Genomic DNA, 23,205 nt, shown 5'->3' with positions numbered 1-23,205 from the left:
ACTGCTGCAGTAGGCCTCCGTGCCTCCCCGCTTACTGCTGCAGTAGGCCTCTGTGCCTCCCCGCTTACTGCTGCAGTAGGCCTCCGTGCCTCCCCGCTTACTGCTGCAGTAGGCCTCTGTGCCTCCCCGCTTACTGCTGCAGTAGGCCTCTGTGCCTCCCCGCTTACTGCTGCAGTAGGCCTCTGTGCCTCCCCGCTTACTGCTGCAGTCGGCCTCCGTGCCTCCCCGCTTACTGCTGCAGTAGGCCTCCGTGCCTCCACGCTTACCATTACTGGGCTCGTTTTGTTAAATGTTGCTGCTGATTGGGAAAGTACAACAGGTACAATGAGGTGTTTTTTTTTTTTTTTTAAATAAAAGTTAACACCTCAGAATAATCAGTTATATCGTTATCTGAGGAGTAACGACCGTAATCTGCCACTCCGATAAAGAGACAGTGTCACCTTGTTAACAAACGTCACCTACACCAGGTTCTCAGAGCTACCCCCCCCCCCCTCCCCCTGTAGCCTGTTACGTGGGATAATCCTGAACCAGCCCCTTATTACTTGCACATATTTAATCTGCAGCTGAGGTAAAATCCCTTCCGATGGGAACGTTCGCCCCAGCCAGATAAGTACAGGTTAGTGAGTGAGCGCAGTGCGGGGAGGAGGGGGGGGGACGGTAATTAGGTTCAGGTGTCTCTTTGAACTGTCCTGTCAGCAGCACAATGGATGTGGCTGGATATTACACACAGTTATGTGCAGGTGCGACGTCTAGCACGCAGCTCGTACAGAACCCCTGCTTTACCATCCTGCCCTCGCTGTCCCATACTATATCACACGTTTATTATACTATGTGCCCTATATAGACACATTCCGATACTGATCCCATCCTTCCCAATCGCAGGAGGGGAGCAGGAAGCCTTCCGTGTGGTGTCTGAGCTTGTCTCCCAGGCCGGAGGTGTATAATGAGTGCGGTAACTCATAGCCCACGTTCATTACACTTATCCTAAAATTCCATTTACTATTTATACATCCAACTACTTTTAGCTGCTCCGTACTAGCACGAAAGTCACAATAATACTATAATTATGAGATAGTAGTGCTACAAAGGTACGTATCATTAGTGAAATTAGGAACATTAATGAAAGACAATTAGAAAATCTAGAGGATATAATGGGCGGTATTCAAATGATATATCACGCCCAATCTTCTTTCTAAAGTGATCCCCGTTATTGCGCATATTGCTCCCATAGTGATCAGGTTTAGCTGCATAAAGGATTGGGCGCCCTGAAAACTGAAATGATTATACCACGCCCGTCAGCAGAAACAGAGCGGGTGTGGAAGGGGTGAAAAGAATTGAATACCGCCCAATGTGTCAGTTGTTAGTCCAGGTTCCTGATGTGTGATGTATTCCATTACTGTGCCAGTCTCTGAGACCGCTGACCACAATGTGTTCTGTGCCAGGGTAACGTGGTGCTGTGGAAACCCAGCGATACGGCTATTTTGTCCAGTTACGCCGTGTACAAGGCTATGCGGGAAGCCGGCCTTCCTCCCAACATTATACAGTTTGTCCCGGCGGACGGTCCGGTCTTTGGCGATACGGTTACAGCTTCAGAGCACCTAGGTGGAATTAACTTCACCGGGAGCGTGCCGTAAGTATCTGAGATACATTCCGCCAGCGGCAGAACATGTCCACTCTCTCTAACACTCTGGCTGTGGTTATCACCAGCACAATCATTATTCCTGTTTTCTAGATGGTCAGGGTCCTTTATTTACAATAAGAACCATTATATATATATATATATATATATATATATATATAAATAAAACATACACAATACACTAATTAGCATGGTGTGAATGATAATACCTCCTTTTACAAAACATTATGTCAAATATAAGATTTATTCAACAGATAAGAGAGACATAAAAAGATTAAAACTTCACTTTTATTAAGTTCCCATAAAATTTCCATTTGGACAAAAAACAGCGAAACATAAAAACAAAAGACTGTACACAAGAACTGTGATTAGAACAAAGTGCAATAAAAACAAAAGTGTGTCCGGCTGTGTCTTAACGTCTATCTCAGAAGTAAATTGTTTGTAAATTGTGTGTTTGTGCTCTCTTAGGATCAAATATCCTGTCCCATAAAAAGGGTGGTCTTCAGTTTGCCGGCTGTCGGGATCCCGGCGCACAGTATACAGCGTCGGAATCCCGAAAGCCGGCATACCAACACTTTTTCTCCCTCTTTGGGGTCCACGATCCCCTGGAGGGAGAATAAATAGCATGCGCCACTGTGCCCGCAGCGAGCCCGCAAGGGGCTCATTTGCGCTCGCCACTCTGTCGGGATTCCGCCGCCGGTATGCTGGTCGCCGGGAGCCCGGCCGCCGGCATACCATACTACGGGTGGTCTTCAGTATGCCGACTGACGGGATCCCGGCGCACAGTATACCGACACTTATTCTCCCTCGTGGGGGTCCACGACGCCCCTGGGACCCCCCTGGAGGGAGAATAAAATAGTGTAGCGCGCCACCGTGCCCGTAGCGTGGCGAGCGCAGCGAGCCCGCAAGGGGCTCATTTGCGCTCGCCACACTGTCGGTAAGCCGGCGGTCGGGCTCCCGGCGCCGGTATGCTGGTCGCCGGGAGCCCGACCGCCGGCATATCGTAGTGAACCCCATACTACAACCCCCCCACCCGTAAAAAGACTTTTATCGGGGGGTGGGGGGTGGGACATTAAGAATAAAAAATACATATATAATGACACCTGGGGGTGGCTAAACTGGAGACCCATTGATACTGGGGTGGGGTAAAATATCCCTAGGCATATTATTTTTTAAAACAAGATATTTAAATATATTTTTAAAAATTGGTTTTAAATAAACCTGACAATTTCTGAGCAGTTTTGGTGAAAAAAATGAGTTAAGTGGTTAAGGAATAATGAGACAGATGTATTACCCTGGAGACGGCATAAGGAAGTGATAAACCAGTGATAAGTGCAAGGTGATAAACGCACCAGCCAATCAGATCCTAACTGTTAATTTACATATTGGAGCTGGTTGGCTTGTGCGTTTATCACCATGCACTTATCACTGGCTTATCACTTCCTTATGCCTTCTTCAGGCTAATACATCTGACCCAATTATCGCTGCCTGACCCAAACTAGGTTATTTCACACGTCCTATTTGCCAAGGACACTGTATACTGTACCAACCATCTCAGAAACGTAACCCCCGATTGTTCTATAGAAACCTACAGTATATCTGTCTATATAAGTGACAACGTATGGATATGGTACAAGAGTGATATGCGGATCCATGTGTAACTCATATATACGGTAATATGTGACATTATCTCACCAGCTGTGTGCCCGCATTTTGAAGCATTCGCACAAAACACACACACACACACACACACACACACACACACACACACACACACACACACACACACACACAATTTCCGAACAATTTAGTTGTGATATAGAAATTAAGACACAGCCGGGCACACTTTTGTGTTTATATCACTCTGTTCTCTTTAATCACATCTAACCACAGTTCTTGTGTACATTGGGGGTCATTCCGAGTTGATCGCTCGCTAGCTGTTTTTATCAGCCGTACAAACGCTATGCCGCCTCCCACTGGGAGTGTATTTTAGCTTAGCAGAAGTGCGAACGAAAGGATCGCAGAGCGGTGGCAATTTTTTTTTGTGCAGTTTCAGAGTAGCTCAAAACCTACTCAGCGCTTGCGATCACTTCAGACTGTTCAGTTCCTGTTTTGACGTCACAAACACGCCCTGCGTTCGGCCAGCCACGCCTGCGTTTTCCCTGGCACGCCTGCGTTTTTTCGAACTCTCCCTGAAAACGGTCAGTTGACGCCCAGAAACGCCCACTTCATGTCAATCACTCTGCGGCCAGCAGTGCGACTGAAAAGCTTCGCTGGACCCTGTGTGAAACTACATCGTTCGATGTAATAGTACATCGCGCGTGCACATTGCGCCGCATGCGCAGAAGTGTCTTTTTTTTGCCTCATTGCTGCGCTGCGACTGAATGCAGCTAGCGAACAACTCGGAATGACCCCCATTGTGTTATGTATTTTGCTGGCTGTTGTCTAAATTTGGACATTTTATATGAACGTAATAAAAGTGAAGTTATGACAACATCTCTCTTATCTATTGTTTGTATGACCGCTATCATTAGACAACACTCCGACAGACCTGTATTTACAATATGAAGAATACGGGGATATATTGCTGACTCTGTGATTACTGTATACTGCGGGTGCAGACGTCTTCGCACCTGTAGCGTGAAGGGCATATACCAGCCGTGTCATGGTCATTCAGAAGATTTGGATTTAGTTGGTCAGATCGTAATTTCTCAGACAAATCTGACTTTTGTGAATACATTTGAAGATTTGGCCAAAGCCCAAATTGCTCCCCGGGCTCTGTGCATTTGTACATAAATATATGGGGGTGTTCCAGTCCTTTGTGTTCATATTAGTTCTTCTCTACTCTTTTACCATAGAACCTTCAAGCGCCTCTGGAAACAGGTAGCAGAGAACCTTGACCGGTACCGGACGTACCCTCGTTTAGCGGGAGGTGAGCTTATCCGGGGCACGGAATATAATGCATGCAGAAAATGAGAATATCTGCAGAAATTCTGATATTAAAGTTTCCAACACAGGGAGACCCCTCAGCTAATGTTACACATAGGGGGACAGTTATAAAGCCATTTACACAGAACCGTGTACAATAATACATCAGATATAATGGGAAAATGCCTCTGGTGCCTCTGTTACAGGTGAGGTGAGGGGAGGCTTGCTCCTAGAGGCTGGGTACACGCCTCAGTAGTACAGCGATGTGATGTATCGATATATCGCATCGCTGTGCGGACGGCGTGAAATATCGTTACATATAATGTGGCTACGTTGCAACAGCCGTCCCACCCGTGCAACACATCATATGGGAAAATGCCAACACCCAATTCATCAATTGATCAATCGGGAGGGATTGTGGGTACACAGTATGTGACGGTTGTTCCTTTACTAATCGGCATTATTATGCATGTAGGGAGGGGGTTTTGTAATAATAATTCTCTCTTTGGACTATGTTAGACCATGACGGGACTTTTGCTGGGTGGGAACAGCTCAGTTGGTTGGGGCGGGTAATAGAATTTGCAGACGGTGCCGCGCTGCCCTGGCTATTTAATCTGTGTTATGTCACTGCAGGACCACAGTCCGAGATAATGACACTATTCATCTATATAGTCAGGATGCATAGAAAGCCTGGGAGATGTTTGTGAATAAAGAGAGATATTTGTGCCGTTAATGTAACAATACACAACCTTCTCATCCTCTTCCGTCCAGCCCTGACCCCCTGGCAGTCTCTGCACTCCAGGTCAGCAGTGTATAAACTCTGCAGGTCGGGTTGCAGGCACAGGTTGAGCTGCAGGCAGGGCCGGTGCTAGGGTGTTAGGCGCCCCCCTGCAAACTATAAATTTGCGCCCTCCCTCTCATACTGTAGTTAATAAAATGAGAGTGTGCGCCGAAGGCCGCAAAAAAGGATTATGGTGTGACCACACAACAGTACCCCCAATTCAAATTATGTCACACAGTAGCACAATCTTATTCACATTTCACCGCACATAGAATGAGCCAAAATTCACATTATAGCACACAGAATTAGCCGAAATTCACATTATACCACACGGTATGAGCCGAAATTCACATTATAGCACACAGAATGAGACAAAATTCACATTATAACTAGAGATGAGCGGGTTCGGTTTCTCTGAATCCGAACCCGCCAGAACTTCATGTTTTTTTTCACGGGTCCGAGCGACTCGGATCTTCCCGCCTTGCTCGGTTAACCCGAGCGCGCCCGAACGTCATCATGACGCTGTCGGATTCTCACGAGGCTCGGATTCTATCGCGAGACTCGGATTCTATATAAGGAGCCGCGCGTCGCCGCCATTTTCACACGTGCATTGAGATTGATAGGGAGAGGACGTGGCTGGCGTCCTCTCCGTTTAGACACTTGATTTACTAATTTTGGGGAGCATTAGGAGTACTCAGTAGTGTACAGTGCAGAGTTTTGCTGATAGTGACCAGTGACCACCACTTTTATTTATAATCCGTTCTCTGCCTGAAAAAAGCGATACACAGCACACAGTGACTCAGTCACATACCATATCTGTGTGCACTGCTCAGGCTCAGGCCAGTGTGCTGCATCATCTATATATATTATATATCTGTCTGACTGCTCAGCTCACACAGCTTATAATTGTGGGGGAGACTGGGGAGCACTACTGCAGTGCCAGTTATAGGTTATAGCAGGAGCCAGGAGTACATAATATTATATTAAAATTAAACAGTGCACACTTTTGCTGCAGGAGTGCCACTGCCAGTGTGACTAGTGACCAGTGACCTGACCACCAGTATATAATATTAGTAGTATACTATCTCTTTATCAACCAGTCTATATTAGCAGCAGACACAGTACAGTGCGGTAGTTCACGGCTGTGGCTACCTCTGTGTCGGCACTCGGCAGCCCGTCCATAATTGTATATACCAGTGACCTAACCGTGGTTTTTTTTTCTTTCTTTATACATACATACTAGTTACGAGTATACTATCTCTTTATCAACCAGTCTATATATTAGCAGCAGACACAGTACAGTGCGGTAGTTCACGGCTGTGGCTACCTCTGTGTCGGCACTCGGCAGCCCGTCCATAATTGTATATACCACCTAACCGTGGTTTTTTTTTCTTTCTTTATACATACATACTAGTTACGAGTATACTATCTCTTTATCAACCAGTCTATATATTAGCAGCAGACACAGTACAGTGCGGTAGTTCACGGCTGTGGCTACCTCTGTGTCGGCACTCGGCAGCCCGTCCATAATTGTATATACCACCTAACCGTGGTTTTTTTTTCTTTCTTTATACATACATACTAGTTACGAGTATACTATCTCTTTATCAACCAGTCTATATATTAGCAGCAGACACAGTACAGTGCGGTAGTTCACGGCTGTGGCTACCTCTGTGTCGGCACTCGGCAGCCTGTCCATAATTGTATATACCACCTAACCGTGGTTTTTTTTTCTTTCTTTATACATACATACTAGTTACGAGTATACTATCTCTTTATCAACCAGTCTAAATATTAGCAGCAGACACAGTACAGTGCGGTAGTTCACGGCTGTGGCTACCTCTGTGTCGGCACTCGGCAGCCCGTCCATAATTGTATATACCACCTAACCGTGGTTTTTTTTTCTTTCTTTATACATACATACTAGTTACGAGTATACTATCTCTTTATCAACCAGTCTATATATTAGCAGCAGACACAGTACAGTGCGGTAGTTCACGGCTGTGGCTACCTCTGTGTCGGCACTCGGCAGCCCGTCCATAATTGTATATACCACCTAACCGTGGTTTTTTTTTCTTTCTTTATACATACATACTAGTTACGAGTATACTATCTCTTTATCAACCAGTCTATATATTAGCAGCAGACACAGTACAGTGCGGTAGTTCACGGCTGTGGCTACCTCTGTGTCGGCACTCGGCAGCCCGTCCATAATTGTATATACCACCTAACCGTGGTTTTTTTTTCTTTCTTTATACATACATACTAGTTACGAGTATACTATCTCTTTATCAACCAGTCTATATATTAGCAGCAGACACAGTACAGTGCGGTAGTTCACGGCTGTGGCTACCTCTGTGTCGGCACTCGGCAGCCCGTCCATAATTGTATATACCACCTAACCGTGGTTTTTTTTTCTTTCTTTATACATACATACTAGTTACGAGTATACTATCTCTTTATCAACCAGTCTATATATTAGCAGCAGACACAGTACAGTGCGGTAGTTCACGGCTGTGGCTACCTCTGTGTCGGCACTCGGCAGCCCGTCCATAATTGTATATACCAGTGACCTAACCGTGGTTTTTTTTTCTTTCTTTATACATACATACTAGTTACGAGTATACTATCTCTTTATCAACCAGTCTATATATTAGCAGCAGACACAGTACAGTGCGGTAGTTCACGGCTGTGGCTACCTCTGTGTCGGCACTCGGCAGCCCGTCCATAATTGTATATACCACCTAACCGTGGTTTTGTTTTCTTTCTTTATACATACATACTAGTTACGAGTATACTATCTCTTTATCAACCAGTCTATATATTAGCAGCAGACACAGTACAGTGCGGTAGTTCACGGCTGTGGCTACCTCTGTGTCGGCACTCGGCAGCCCGTCCATAATTGTATATACCACCTAACCGTGGTTTTTTTTTCTTTCTTTATACATACATACTAGTTACGAGTATACTATCTCTTTATCAACCAGTCTATATATTAGCAGCAGACACAGTACAGTGCGGTAGTTCACGGCTGTGGCTACCTCTGTGTCGGCACTCGGCAGCCCGTCCATAATTGTATACTAGTATCCAATCCATCCATCTCCATTGTTTACCTGAGGTGCCTTTTAGTTGTGCCTATTAAAATATGGAGAACAAAAATGTTGAGGTTCCAAAATTAGGGAAAGATCAAGATCCACTTCCACCTCGTGCTGAAGCTGCTGCCACTAGTCATGGCCGAGACGATGAAATGCCAGCAACGTCGTCTGCCAAGGCCGATGCCCAATGGCATAGTACAGAGCATGTCAAAACCAAAACACCAAATATCAGTAAAAAAAGGACTCCAAAACCTAAAATAAAATTGTCGGAGGAGAAGCGTAAACTTGCCAATATGCCATTTACCACACGGAGTGGCAAGGAACGGCTGAGGCCCTGGCCTATGTTCATGGCTAGTGGTTCAGCTTCACATGAGGATGGAAGCACTCAGCCTCTCGCTAGAAAACTGAAAAGACTCAAGCTGGCAAAAGCACCGCAAAGAACTGTGCGTTCTTTGAAATCCCAAATCCACAAGGAGAGTCCAATTGTGTCGGTTGCGATGCCTGACCTTCCCAACACTGGACGTGAAGAGCATGCGCCTTCCACCATTTGCACGCCCCCTGCAAGTGCTGGAAGGAGCACCCGCAGTCCAGTTCCTGATAGTCAGATTGAAGATGTCAGTGTTGAAGTACACCAGGATGAGGAGGATATGGGTGTTGCTGGCGCTGGGGAGGAAATTGACCAGGAGGATTCTGATGGTGAGGTGGTTTGTTTAAGTCAGGCACCCGGGGAGACACCTGTTGTCCGTGGGAGGAATATGGCCGTTGACATGCCAGGTGAAAATACCAAAAAAATCAGCTCTTCGGTGTGGAGGTATTTCACCAGAAATGCGGACAACAGGTGTCAAGCCGTGTGTTCCCTTTGTCAAGCTGTAATAAGTAGGGGTAAGGACGTTAACCACCTCGGAACATCCTCCCTTATACGTCACCTGCAGCGCATTCATAATAAGTCAGTGACAAGTTCAAAAACTTTGGGTGACAGCGGAAGCAGTCCACTGACCAGTAAATCCCTTCCTCTTGTAACCAAGCTCACGCAAACCACCCCACCAACTCCCTCAGTGTCAATTTCCTCCTTCCCCAGGAATGCCAATAGTCCTGCAGGCCATGTCACTGGCAAGTCTGACGAGTCCTCTCCTGCCTGGGATTCCTCCGATGCATCCTTGCGTGTAACGCCTACTGCTGCTGGCGCTGCTGTTGTTGCCGCTGGGAGTCGATGGTCATCCCAGAGGGGAAGTCGTAAGCCCACTTGTACTACTTCCAGTAAGCAATTGACTGTTCAACAGTCCTTTGCGAGGAAGATGAAATATCACAGCAGTCATCCTACTGCAAAGCGGATAACTGAGTCCTTGACAACTATGTTGGTGTTAGACGTGCGTCCGGTATCCGCCGTTAGTTCACAGGGAACTAGACAATTTATTGAGGCAGTGTGCCCCCGTTACCAAATACCATCTAGGTTCCACTTCTCTAGGCAGGCGATACCGAGAATGTACACGGACGTCAGAAAAAGACTCACCAGTCTCCTAAAAAATGCAGTTGTACCCAATGTCCACTTAACCACGGACATGTGGACAAGTGGAGCAGGGCAGGGTCAGGACTATATGACTGTGACAGCCCACTGGGTAGATGTATGGACTCCCGCCGCAAGAACAGCAGCGGCGGCACCAGTAGCAGCATCTCGCAAACGCCAACTCTTTCCTAGGCAGGCTACGCTTTGTATCACCGCTTTCCAGAATACGCACACAGCTGAAAACCTCTTACGGCAACTGAGGAAGATCATCGCGGAATGGCTTACCCCAATTGGACTCTCCTGTGGATTTGTGGCATCGGACAACGCCAGCAATATTGTGTGTGCATTAAATATGGGCAAATTCCAGCACGTCCCATGTTTTGCACATACCTTGAATTTGGTGGTGCAGAATTTTTTAAAAAACGACAGGGGCGTGCAAGAGATGCTGTCGGTGGCCAGAAAAATTGCGGGACACTTTCGGCGTACAGGCACCACGTACAGAAGACTGGAGCACCACCAAAAACTACTGAACCTGCCCTGCCATCATCTGAAGCAAGAAGTGGTAACGAGGTGGAATTCAACCCTCTATATGCTTCAGAGGTTGGAGGAGCAGCAAAAGGCCATTCAAGCCTATACAATTGAGCACGATATAGGAGATGGAATGCACCTGTCTCAAGTGCAGTGGAGAATGATTTCAACGTTGTGCAAGGTTCTGATGCCCTTTGAACTTGCCACACGTGAAGTCAGTTCAGACACTGCCAGCCTGAGTCAGGTCATTCCCCTCATCAGGCTTTTGCAGAAGAAGCTGGAGGCATTGAAGAAGGAGCTAAAAGGGAGCGATTCCGCTAGGCATGTGGGACTTGTGGATGCAGCCCTTAATTCGCTTAACAAGGATTCACGGGTGGTCAATCTGTTGAAATCAGAGCACTACATTTTGGCCACCGTGCTCGATCCTAGATTTAAAGCCTACCTTGGATCTCTCTTTCCGGCAGACACAGGTCTGCTGGGGTTGAAAGACCTGCTGGTGACAAAATTGTCAAGTCAAGCGGAACGCGACCTGTCAACATCTCCTCCTTCACATTCTCCCGCAACTGGGGGTGCGAGGAAAAGGCTCAGAATTCCGAGCCCACCCGCTGGCGGTGATGCAGGGCAGTCTGGAGCGACTGCTGATGCTGACATCTGGTCCGGACTGAAGGACCTGACAACGATTACGGACATGTCGTCTACTGTCACTGCATATGATTCTCTCACCATTGAAAGAATGGTGGAGGATTATATGAGTGACCGCATCCAAGTAGGCACGTCACACAGTCCGTACTTATACTGGCAGGAAAAAGAGGCAATTTGGAGGCCCTTGCACAAACTGGCTTTATTCTACCTAAGTTGCCCTCCCACAAGTGTGTACTCCGAAAGAGTGTTTAGTGCCGCCGCTCACCTTGTCAGCAATCGGCGTACGAGGTTACATCCAGAAAATGTGGAGAAGATGATGTTCATTAAAATGAATTATAATCAATTCCTCCGCGGAGACATTGACCAGCAGCAATTGCCTCCACAAAGTACACAGGGAGCTGAGATGGTGGATTCCAGTGGGGACGAATTGATAATCTGTGAGGAGGGGGATGTACACGGTGATATATCGGAGGGTGAAGATGAGGTGGACATCTTGCCTCTGTAGAGCCAGTTTGTGCAAGGAGAGATTAATTGCTTCTTTTTTGGGGGGGGTCCAAACCAACCCGTCATATCAGTCACAGTCGTGTGGCAGACCCTGTCACTGAAATGATGGGTTGGTTAAAGTGTGCATGTCCTGTTTTGTTTATACAACATAAGGGTGGGTGGGAGGGCCCAAGGACAATTCCATCTTGCACCTCTTTTTTCTTTTCTTTTTCTTTGCATCATGTGCTGATTGGGGAGGGTTTTTTTGGAAGGGACATCCTGCGTGACACTGCAGTGCCACTCCTAGATGGGCCCGGTGTTTGTGACGGCCACTAGGGTCGCTAATCTTACTCACACAGTCAGCTACTTCATTGCGCCTCTTTTTTTCTTTGCGTCATGTGCTGTTTGGGGAGGGTTTTTTGGAAGGGACATCCTGCGTGACACTGCAGTGCCACTCCTAGATGGGCCCGGTGTTTGTGTCGGCCACTAGGGTCGCTAATCTTACTCACACAGCTACCTCATTGCGCCTCTTTTTTTCTTTGCGTCATGTGCTGTTTGGGGAGGGTTTTTTGGAAGGGACATCCTGCGTGACACTGCAGTGCCACTCCTAGATGGGCCCGGTGTTTGTGTCGGCCACTAGGGTCGCTTATCTTACTCACACAGCGACCTCGGTGCAAATTTTAGGACTAAAAATAATATTGTGAGGTGTGAGGTATTCAGAATAGACTGAAAATGAGTGGAAATTATGGTTTTTGAGGTTAATAATACTTTGGGATCAAAATGACCCCCAAATTCTATGATTTAAGCTGTTTTTTAGTGTTTTTGGAAAAAAACACCCGAATCCAAAACACACCCGAATCCGACAAAAAAAATTCGGTGAGGTTTTGCCAAAACGCGTTCGAACCCAAAACACGGCCGCGGAACCGAACCCAAAACCAAAACACAAAACCCGAAAAATTTCAGGCGCTCATCTCTAATTATAACACACGGTATGACCCAAAATTCACATTATACCACACGGTATGAGCCGAAATTCACATTATAGCACACAGAATGAGCCAAAATTCCCAGTATACCACACGGTATGAGCCGAAATTCAAATAATAGCACATAGAATGAGCCAAAATTCACATTATAGCACACAGAATGAGCCGAAATTCACATTATACCACACAGTATGAGCCAAAATTTACATTATAGCACACTGAATGAGCCGAAATTCAAATTTTACCACATGGAGACAAAATTCAGGGAGAGTGACAGTAGGGACAGGGTGAGAGAGAGGGAAAGTGACAGCAGGGACATAGGGACAGGGAAAGTGACAGCAGGGACATAGGGACAGGTGGCGTGACAGAGAGAGGGATAGTAAGGGCATATAATAGGGACTAGGGAGAGAGAAAGGCAGCAGGGTAAGATTACCTATTTAGCAGCAGCGGTGCTGTGGTCTGCGGTGCGGTGTATTAGGAGGCTGTGGTTGGCATGGTGCAGAAGTGCAGAGAAGGACTGAGGGTGGAGGCAGGGCGGCAGCGGTGTAGCAGAGGAGGAGGCAGGTGGCGGTGCGAGGAGGAAGCTGTGGTTGGTGGCACTGCAGCTCCTATGACCACAGCGCCACTGTTTCAAATCCGCCGTGGACCTGCAGCCAATCAGGAGGGGGCAGGATAAGATCAGTGGTGAGGAGCAGGAGGGGACAGGATGGGAGCAGGATGGGAGCAGTGGTGCCGAGTAGGAGGGGGCAAGATGGGAGTAGTGGTGCGGAGCAGGATGGGAGCAGTGGAAACACTGCATGGCACACGAACGAGACGTGACCGGGCGCCATGAGGGCAACATTAATCGGCAGCATGGGGGGGACATTAACCGGCGGCAAGCTTGTGAGTGGGGCGTGCCACGATGCCTATGGTCTGCACACTGCTATTAGTAAAATAAAAACAAAAAACTTCCATACATACATTACACATACATTATAAATAATTATACATACATTACACATACATTATACATAATTATACATACATTACATATACATTATACATAATTATACATACATTATACATACCGTCCACAGGAGGACACGGGCGCAGTGCGGTGCTGAACAATTAAGAGGTGGGGAGGAGAGGGGAGGGAGACCGTGACCTCACTAGAGAAGAGAGCCGTGTGGACCTGAGAAGAGCCGCTTCTTGTTGCCGGAGACGCAACGAGAAGAGGGAGTAAGGTAGCAGACGCCAGGACGCTACAGTGTGACAAGGGCACAGCAGCAGGGATGCAGAGCAGGGACAGCGCCTCTCCAGCCCAGTGCTCCATGCTTTGCATCCCTTCGCTGAGCGTGTTACGTCGGGCCTGGTGACAGGAGGGACAGGTCAGGGAGGGGAGGAGACCACCTTTCTCCTTGTAGCCCATGGCTAGCAGCAGCGCACCGTTATTAGTCCTGCTGACTGATCCGCTGGTTGCGGGCCCCCCAAGTGCTGTGGGCCCCCATGCATTGCACTGGCTGCTGCAGCGAAAGTTCCACCTCTGCCATCTACTGTTAATGCCTGCAGAAGTGAAACTTATACACACACACACACAAACACATATATATACATACAGTACATACACACAAACACACACATATACATACATACACACACACATACACAGACAGTACATACACACACTTTCTCTCACCTTTTTTCCATCCACTTACAGTATCAGTCTGGTTGGCTGCAAGGGATTTGCCTCAGCTTGGGGATCCCGTATAGCCCCGCCCATTTTCGTTCGTGTAACCCCGCCCCCTTAAGTCCGTGTAGCTCCGCCCACCTTCCATCCGCTCATCCTGCCTCTGTCCGATCATCATGCCTCTCTAGGGAAGGAGGGAGGGCTTTAAACGGACGGCGCTGCTGCCTGTCAGTTTGCATATGCAGGCGGCAGCAGCAGGGGAACAGGCCCGGCTCAGGGTCGCGCAGCACAGGGATGCAAAGCAGGAAGGCGCCTCTCCAATCAGGCGCCTACCTGCTTTGCATCCCTTTGCTGAGCGGGTAGCGCCGGGCCTGGCTGCAGGTACAGGAATGCTGCATTGCAGGATTTTAGGACCCAGCGGCTTCTTTTCCAGGGTTGTAGAGCATAGTGTATACTGTAGGGCAGCGCTGACATTGAATGACTTGTGACATCTCACTGTGTGCACAAGTTACAGTAAAACGAAATAATATCCCTATGTAAAATGGTCCACACCTCTATATTGTGGGTTTCATACAAATTCTGATACATTAAATTGCCTTTGTACTGCTGCCTTTCTCACTTTCCCATGTTAGAATATGCACCTTTCCAGTGTCCTGCTACTGAAGGAGTAATAATGTCTCTTTTTTTGTAATTTTACAGAATGCGGAGGAAAAAACTTCCATTTTGTGCACAAATCTGCCGATTTGGAAAGTGCGGTGAACGGCGCGATCCGATCGGCCTTCGAGTACAGCGGTCAGAAGTGCTCTGCCTGCTCCCGAATGTACGTTCCCGACTCTCTGTGGCCCCAGATCAAAGCCCGACTGCTGGAAGAACACGGCAAGATCAAAGTGGGAAACGTGAGTGGAGATTGTCAGCTCTCGTACGGGGGTTTCTCAGCGGGAGTCTGATTGGGATTAGCGTCTGCGTTAGGCCAGGGCTAATACCTGCAGAACCAGCCGGCTCTCTTATCCTGACAGGGACGGGCAAAAAATGAAGAGTTAGGGAATGCAGGAATTTATCGTAAGTCGCCATTAATTGAAAAGAAGCGTCCGATCCTTGTCAGGTGGGAAGTGTAATTGTACAAGTGTGAGGATTTAGTGAATGTTCCTGCCCCTCCTTCCGAGCCATGACATTCCGTTAGCAGCTTTGGGTAACATATTAATGATGCGGAAACTCTCTGATCTGGTTTCTCTGCTTTAATTCCCAGCCTGCAGATGACTTCAGCACCTTCATGTCTGCCGTTATTGATGAGAAGGCAAGTAGCGGGATTTGTGTTATCTGGGTGGCAGATACGCTGAACGTGTCCGATATTTACTTCCTATATTTCCTGCATTATTTCGAAAATTGCATTTATTTTGGTCATTGAGAAGATCTTATGGTAAATGAGGCTAATCTTTATAGTCTAACATAAGCACCCAGAATCCTTTTCAGTAACCAAGAGGAGGAGTTCTGCACTTAAACGCAAAGCCCCCTCTTTGTCTTTAAAGTGTGCTCATCTTCGCCGTTATATTGTCACTGCCTCAAAATTCATTAGAATGCAGCCTGTCCATCCATTAGGACCCAGCCACTGATGTATGATTCTTCACACATACTATATATATTCACAAGTAACATGAATATACAGTCCCTACCAAAAACAAGCACTCACCCCATTTGCATTAAAACACCTAAATAACCCACGGGGGAATCATATGTCACATCATATTAATGTAATGGACTCTAGGGTGTTTTAAAATCAGCTGTATGTGAATGGTGTCACAGTTGGCTAATTTAATTTTAAATGAGCTTCATCATGAAAACCAGAGAACATTCAAAAGCCAATGAGAGAGTTATTCAAAAGCACCAATCAATTTCAGACTTTTAATATTCTACAGCACACTATCAGTCCATCATAAAGAAATTGTTCATCCTCCAAAACGGAACATCCATGTAAAATGGGGCACTTGTTAGTGAGGCCAGTGGTGTTCTCCAAACTGTGCATGGTACAACAGCAGCCAGGCACGTACGGTTAGCCACAAAGCATGTGGGAGACCCGTATACAAAGTACAAGAAGATTGTATGATCTGATGAGACCAACATTGAACTTTCAGCGCTAAGTAGTTGCTTTACTGCAAGCCTGACACTACGCATCATTCCACTCTACCTGCTGCAAAGCACGATGTCTGGAGCACAGTACTATGGGGGATTCTCAGCTTCTGGGGATGCAAAACTTTCAGAGGGTAAAATGGAAAGGGCAAGATATAAGGGGGGGGGGGGGGGGTTATCAAAGCGTGGGGAGAGATAATGTAGCAACTAATCAGATCTGTTCATTTTTCAAACACAGCATGTTATATGACAGGAGCTGATTGGCTGGCACTTTATCTTTCTCCTCTTTATCTCTCTTCAGGATTTGATAAATCTCCCTCCTAGAGAGAAGTGTTGTAGGATATGTCACCAAAGAGATTCGGGAGACTATTTATATGGCCCAAAGATTACAGCAAACGCCTCATTGGAGAGTTTAACAAAAAAAAACCCGTAATGTCCTGGGGAGGCCCATACAAAGCCCAGACCTCAATCCCATTATCAGTCTGTGCAATGATTCACAAACCGTCCCCATCCAACCCCATGGAACAGAAGTAACACTGCAAAGGATTCTGGGGAATAATGAGTGTCCATACTGTATCTGTAAAGCTGGGAGTGAGTCGCCCAGATAGACACAAAAGTGTCTGCTGTCCAGTACTAAAACAAGAGAGAATTAACATTTACATAATCAATTATTGCTTATTTTTTTTATATGTAATGTAATTAAGATAAAGCATTACCCTCCCCCCCTCCCCCCACGTTACGTTAACTACTGATGGTGCCTTTATCTGGCGGACTTCACAAACTTTAGCAGCTGCAAGGAAGAGTACACCATCGGGGATTAACGTGTGGGTTAACCTTCACTGATTGAATCAGCCTGGCACACTGATCAGACGCCCCTTATAATGACTTATACTATTGTATACTATTGTGATGCCACAAGTGCCCCCTGGTTACAAACTAAAGAATAGGTATGAAAAAACAAACACACAAAACAATAACTCGACTGAAACATATCATTGCTCCAGCCTGTGTAACGGAAGGAAACGTTCAGAAAAGGACGTACTTCATAATCCTCACACCCTGAAATCGGGCCGAATTTTTTTGGGGGAAGTTTCTGTGGTCGGCTAAATGAGTAAAAGCTATTTTCTGAAGTTTACTTCTCAGTATTTCTAATTTGACTCATTGCTGTGAATGTGAATAGGCAGCGAGTCTATTACAGCTACACCCCCCCCCCGCCCGCCTCTCCCACCTGTACTGTACAGCGCTGATTGCTATGTAAGCGGCAGGAGTACAGGAATAATGTCACCTATTCTCTGTCACCCACTAGTCGTTCAGGCGGATACAGGGATGGATAAAGCACGCCGAGCAGTCGCCCAACCTCACTATCCTGGCCGGAGGCACCTGCAGCGACAAAGAGGGGTATTTCGTGGAGCCCACTATAATCGAGAGCAAAGATCCCAAGGAGAAAATAATGTTGGAGGTAAGGGGACCCTGTGTTATATGAAGTGACGGGACGTGTGCACACAGACTCGCCCACTTTCGGAGTCTGTGTGTGTGTGTCCTGCCATTATGTATCTCTGTATAAGGTGTACACTTTCCATTCTTATGCAGCACTGTACAATGGGGGTCAATCCGAGTTGATCGCTAGCTGAAAATGTTCGCTGCGCAGCGATGATGCAAAAAAAAGCCACTTCTGCGCATGCATATGCGGCGCAATGCGCACGCGCAACATACTTTCACAACGAACGATGTAGTTTCACACAAGGTTTAGCGAAGCTTTTCAGTCGCACTGCTGGCCGCAGAGTGATTGACATGAAGTGGGCGTTTCTGGGTGGCAACTGACCGTTTTCAGGGAGTGTTCGAAAAAACGCAGGCGTGGTAGGAAAAACGCAGGCGTGGCTGGGCGAACGCTGGGCGGGTGTGTGACGTCAATTCCGGAACTAAACAGTCTGAAGTGATCGCAAGCGCTGAGTAGGTCTGGAGCTACTCTGACACTGCACAAAAAAACGTTGTCGCCGCTCTGCGATCCTTTCGTTCACACTTCTGCTAAGCTAAAATACACTCCCAGAGGGCGGCGGCATAGCGTTTGCACGGCTGCTATAAACAGCTAGCGAACGATCAACTCGGAATGACCCCCATTGAGTACAGACACTTGTACGTTGTGTAGGTTTCCATGTAAGGGTCATGCCTATACACTGTGATCTCTCTTCCTGCAGGAAATATTCGGACCAGTGCTAGCAGTTTACGTGTATCCAGAAAATAAATACAAAGAGGTTCTGCAGCTGATAGACTCCAGTTCCCCATATGGCCTCACGGGGGCAGTGTTTGCCCAGGATAAGTAAGTTGTGCAATCACGGTTATAGCTCAGGGAATGATAGAAGAACAGGGGTCTCGTCATGTACAGTACGACTGTCAGGCTCCTGTGTAATACACCGTCATTTGGCGTATACAGTAGGCAGGATGTAGTATATACAGTACATGATGGCATCACCCCTGTAAAGTGTAAGTGATACCGCTGGAAACGGCTACGTACACACCCTGTGCTGCAAGAATTATCTTTATGGCCTCTGTATGAGGTATCTGTAAGCTCACTATCAGCCCGATTGCTGTATATGGTTTTACAGCGCTGACCCGCACGCGTCTCAGGGTCATGTGTAACCAGCCTGAGTTCCACAGACCAATAAATGAGTCTGTTCCATTTGTAAGATACAGACGCTGCCAGCTCTGGGAATCCCGCGAGTGATTTCCGCCATGTAGCCGCTGACGCTATTCTTCATTCCTGTACTAGGCGCTGTACACACCGGAAAACATGTATATTGATTGAAGCACAGAGAACACCTTGTAGCATATTCAGTATCGTGTTCGCTAACGTTAACGTTTCTGAGCGCTACAGGCGACTGTGACACTGGTGTGAATTGGACGTCAGAAAGTGCGCGCACAGTTCAGCTTACTTTCATTGTGTTATGGACGGTCAGGGTTATATTGCGGACACATATATTGGTAGATGCTCAATTAGCTTAGTGATATCATTCAGGTGCTCGAAAGGGAGGGGTATTTCTGAGCAAGAAAAAAAGCCATTTGTTTCCCCCAGCACCCTGAATCATAACCGTAACCAGATATAAATTCCACATGATAACAGAATTCAGAGATCTTCGTTACACATATTTGCGCAAATGTGTGAATAAGCCCCAAAGCCGCATCAAGGCGTCTCTGTATATTTGGGGTCCCTAGCGCTATATCTAGGTGCATGGTGTGGCACCCCAAAATACCAGCATAAGCCAGAAAGCCCAGCGTGGCATGCCAGTGAAAAAACTATAGTGTTAATAAATTAGTATTTAGGAAGCCGAAGCTATAGAGAAAGTTATACAAAATGAAATGCAATTAAAATGGAGAAATAGTGTTAAGAAATTAATAAGTGAAAAGTGTTAATAGAATGTAAAGGTATGCCACACTAAGGCCATCCAGCTCAGCCAGTCCAGAGGCACCACACCTCACACCACCTACCTTGATGCGGCTTTGGGGCTTATTCACACATTTGCGCAAATATGTGTAACGAAGATCTCTGAATTCTGTTATCATGTGGAATTTATATCTGGTTACGGTTATGATTCAGGGTGCTGGGGGAAACAAATGGCTTTTTTTCTTGCTTAGAAATACCCCTCCCTTTCGAGCACCTGAATGATATCACTAAGCTAATTGAGCATCTACCAATATATGTGTTTGTTGTGAGAGGCAGAGAGGTTCCTGCATTAGGAGGAGGTGCAGGCCCTGACATGCCACAGGGAGCATTATGGGGTTGCTCCAAGGTAGGTAGCTCTTAGCTTAGACATATTGTAGTAAGGAGCCATTATCATGTGGCTCCTTGCTGGTTAATCCTAGACCCACATTGGGGTAATGGAGGTGTGAGGTGTGGTGCCTCTGGACTGGCTGAGCTGGATGGCCTTAGTGTGGCATACCTTTACATTCTATTAACACTTTTCACTTATTAATTTCTTAACACTATTTCTCCATTTTAATTGCATTTCATTTTGTATAACTTTCTCTATAGCTTCGGCTTCCTAAATACTAATTTATTAACACTATAGTTTTTTCACTGGTATGCCACGCTGGGCTTTCTGGCTTATGCTGGTATTTTGGGGTGCCACACCATGCACCTAGATATAGCGCTAGGGACCCCAAATATACAGAGACGCCTTGATGCGGCTTTGGGGCTTATTCACACATTTGCGCAAATATGTGTAACGAAGATCTCTGAATTCTGTTATCATGTGGAATTTATATCTGGTTACGGTTATGATTCAGGGTGCTGGGGGAAACAAATGGCTTTTTTTCTTGCTTATATTGCGGACATCAGGGTTTGGGGGCATTAAGGTCGTACAGGGCACGTGCTGACAGTCATGTGATCACTTATCTTTCATTTGTAACTAGGAACGTTGTGCGTGAGGCGACAGAGATCCTGCGGAACGCGGCTGGTAACTTCTATATCAACGACAAATCCACAGGGGCGGTGGTGGCCCAGCAGCCGTTTGGAGGGTCCCGGGCGTCGGGTGAGTTACAGGACGCAGAACGCCTATGACGCACATCAATCGTTTCTCCATACTTATGTGTCGTGCCTTCATCTGGGCAAACGCCTTAGTGATCACTCAGCTGATCCGGAAACGCTGCCAATCAGCTGAATGCTGTATCACCCCCGTGAACCGCCTACGAGACCCGTACACACACCATGCTGGAGGGTGGTCTTCTGTATGCCGAATGTCGGGATCCCGGCGCACAGTATACCTGCGCCGGAATCCCGACACCCGGCATACCGACAGCTATTCTCCCTCGTGGGGGTCCACAACCCCCCTGGAGGGAGAATAAAACAGTGTGGCGCGCGTAGCGCGCCACCATGCCCGTAGCGTGGCGAGCGCAGCGAGCCCGCAAGGGGCTCTCTTGCGCTCGCCACGCTGTCGGTATGCCGGCGGTCGGGCTCCCGGCGCCGGTATGCTGGTCGCCGGGAGCCCGAGCGCCGGCATACCATACTACACCCCATGCTGGATATAGCTCAGGGTGTGCGGGCTGCTATAGGATTGGGGAGTTAGGGAGACGAATAATAACCAGCACATAAGTTGCAACTTTCCGATCCCGGGGGTCATTCTTTATCGTTTTAACGCAGCAGAGTAAAAGGGTCCCTGCTGCGTATGCACCGGCGCCGTAGTGCGCCGGCGCATGTCAGATGGCCGAAGGCCGTAGCAGGGATGCGATCAGGCGTCAATCAGGCAGAGGCGATCGCTGGGCGGGAGGGGGCGGAACAGCGGCGTTTGGCCGCCATTTCGTGGGTTCGGTCCGGCCAACACAGGCGTGGCCGGACCAAATGGGGGGCGGGCCGCAGCGGCTGGGTGACGTCACACGCAGCCGCTGCAGGCCGGGGAACGATGAGTAGCTCCCGGCCAACACGCTAAAGCTGCGCTGGCCGGGAGCTACTGTTGAAGTGCAAAGGCATCACCGCTGTGCGATGTCTTTGCACTTCTGCGAGGGGGGGGGGGCCGGCACTGACATGCGGGGCGGACTGGCCCTGTGCTGGGTGTCCCCCCGTATGTCAGGGAAGAAGATCCGCACAGCTACGATCAGCTCGGAATGACCCCCCCGACCGCAGCAGGAGCGTTATAATAAGAATTTACTTACCGATAATTCTATTTCTCGGAGTCCGTAGTGGATGCTGGGGTTCCTGAAAGGACCATGGGGAAATAGCGGCTCCGCAGGAGACAGGGCACAAAAAAGTAAAGCTTTTACCAGATCAGGTGGTGTGCACTGGCTCCTCCCCCTATGACCCTCCTCCAGACTCCAGTTAGGTACTGTGCCCGGACGAGCGTACACAATAAGGGAGGCAATCTGAATCCCGGGTAAGACTCATACCAGCCACACCAATCACACCGTACAACTTGTGATCTAAACCCAGTTAACAGTATGATAACAGAAAGAGCCTCTTAAAGATGGCTCCTTAACAATATAACCCGAATTTGTTAACAATAACTATGTACGTATTGCAGATAATCCGCACTTGGGATGGGCGCCCAGCATCCACTACGGACTCCGAGAAATAGAATTATCGGTAAGTAAATTCTTATTTTCTCTATCGTCCTAAGTGGATGCTGGGGTTCCTGAAAGGACCATGGGGATTATACCAAAGCTCCCAAACGGGCGGGAGAGTGCGGATGACTCTGCAGCACCGAATGAGAGAATTCCAAGTCCTCTTTTGCCAGGGTATCAAATTTGTAGAATTTTACAAACGTGTTTTCCCCCGACCACGTAGCTGCTCGGCAGAATTGTAATGCCGAGACCCCTCGGGCAGCCGCCCAAGATGAGCCCACCTTCCTTGTGGAATGGGCCTTAACAGATTTAGGCTGTGGCAGGCCTGCCACAGAATGAGCAAGTTGAATTGTGTTACAAATCCAACGAGCAATCGTCTGCTTAGAAGCAGGGGCACCCAACTTGTTGGGTGCATATAGTATGTATATTTTTAAGGCTCTGACAACGTCCAACAACTTGGAGTCCTCCAAGTCGCCAGTGGCCGCAGGCACCACAATAGGTTGGTTCAGGTGAAACGCTGATACCACCTTAGGGAGAAAATGCGGACGAGTCCTCAGTTCTGCCCTATCCGAATGGAAGATTAGATAAGGGCTTTTATAAGATAAAGCCGCCAATTCAGATACTCTCCTGGCGGAAGCCAGGGCCAGTAACATAGTCACTTTCCATGTGAGATATTTAAAATCCACCTTTTTCAATGGTTCAAACCAATGGGATTTGAGGAAATCTAAAACTACATTTAGATCCCACGGTGCCACCGGAGGCACCACAGGAGGCTGTATAT

The 23,205-nt window shown here is 47.5% G+C and overlaps 1 protein-coding gene across 1 annotated transcript in view; it reads left to right on the top strand.

Moving 5' to 3' along the window:
- Positions 1 to 23,205, top strand: part of ALDH4A1 (aldehyde dehydrogenase 4 family member A1) — a 55,745-nt gene that overhangs the window by 19,907 nt on the left and 12,633 nt on the right. Inside the window, exons 8-14 of the mRNA XM_063942125.1 lie at positions 1,443 to 1,630; positions 4,498 to 4,571; positions 14,952 to 15,148; positions 15,499 to 15,546; positions 17,683 to 17,835; positions 18,572 to 18,693; positions 20,784 to 20,902. Coding sequence (XP_063798195.1) covers positions 1,443 to 1,630; positions 4,498 to 4,571; positions 14,952 to 15,148; positions 15,499 to 15,546; positions 17,683 to 17,835; positions 18,572 to 18,693; positions 20,784 to 20,902 — 901 coding nt within the window. The remainder of the gene's footprint in view (positions 1 to 1,442; positions 1,631 to 4,497; positions 4,572 to 14,951; positions 15,149 to 15,498; positions 15,547 to 17,682; positions 17,836 to 18,571; positions 18,694 to 20,783; positions 20,903 to 23,205) is intronic.

Source organism: Pseudophryne corroboree, chromosome 10 (genome assembly GCF_028390025.1).
Source record: "Pseudophryne corroboree isolate aPseCor3 chromosome 10, aPseCor3.hap2, whole genome shotgun sequence".
Taxonomy (NCBI): Eukaryota; Metazoa; Chordata; class Amphibia; order Anura; family Myobatrachidae; genus Pseudophryne; species Pseudophryne corroboree.
This window is presented reverse-complemented; position numbering and strand designations above follow the sequence as displayed.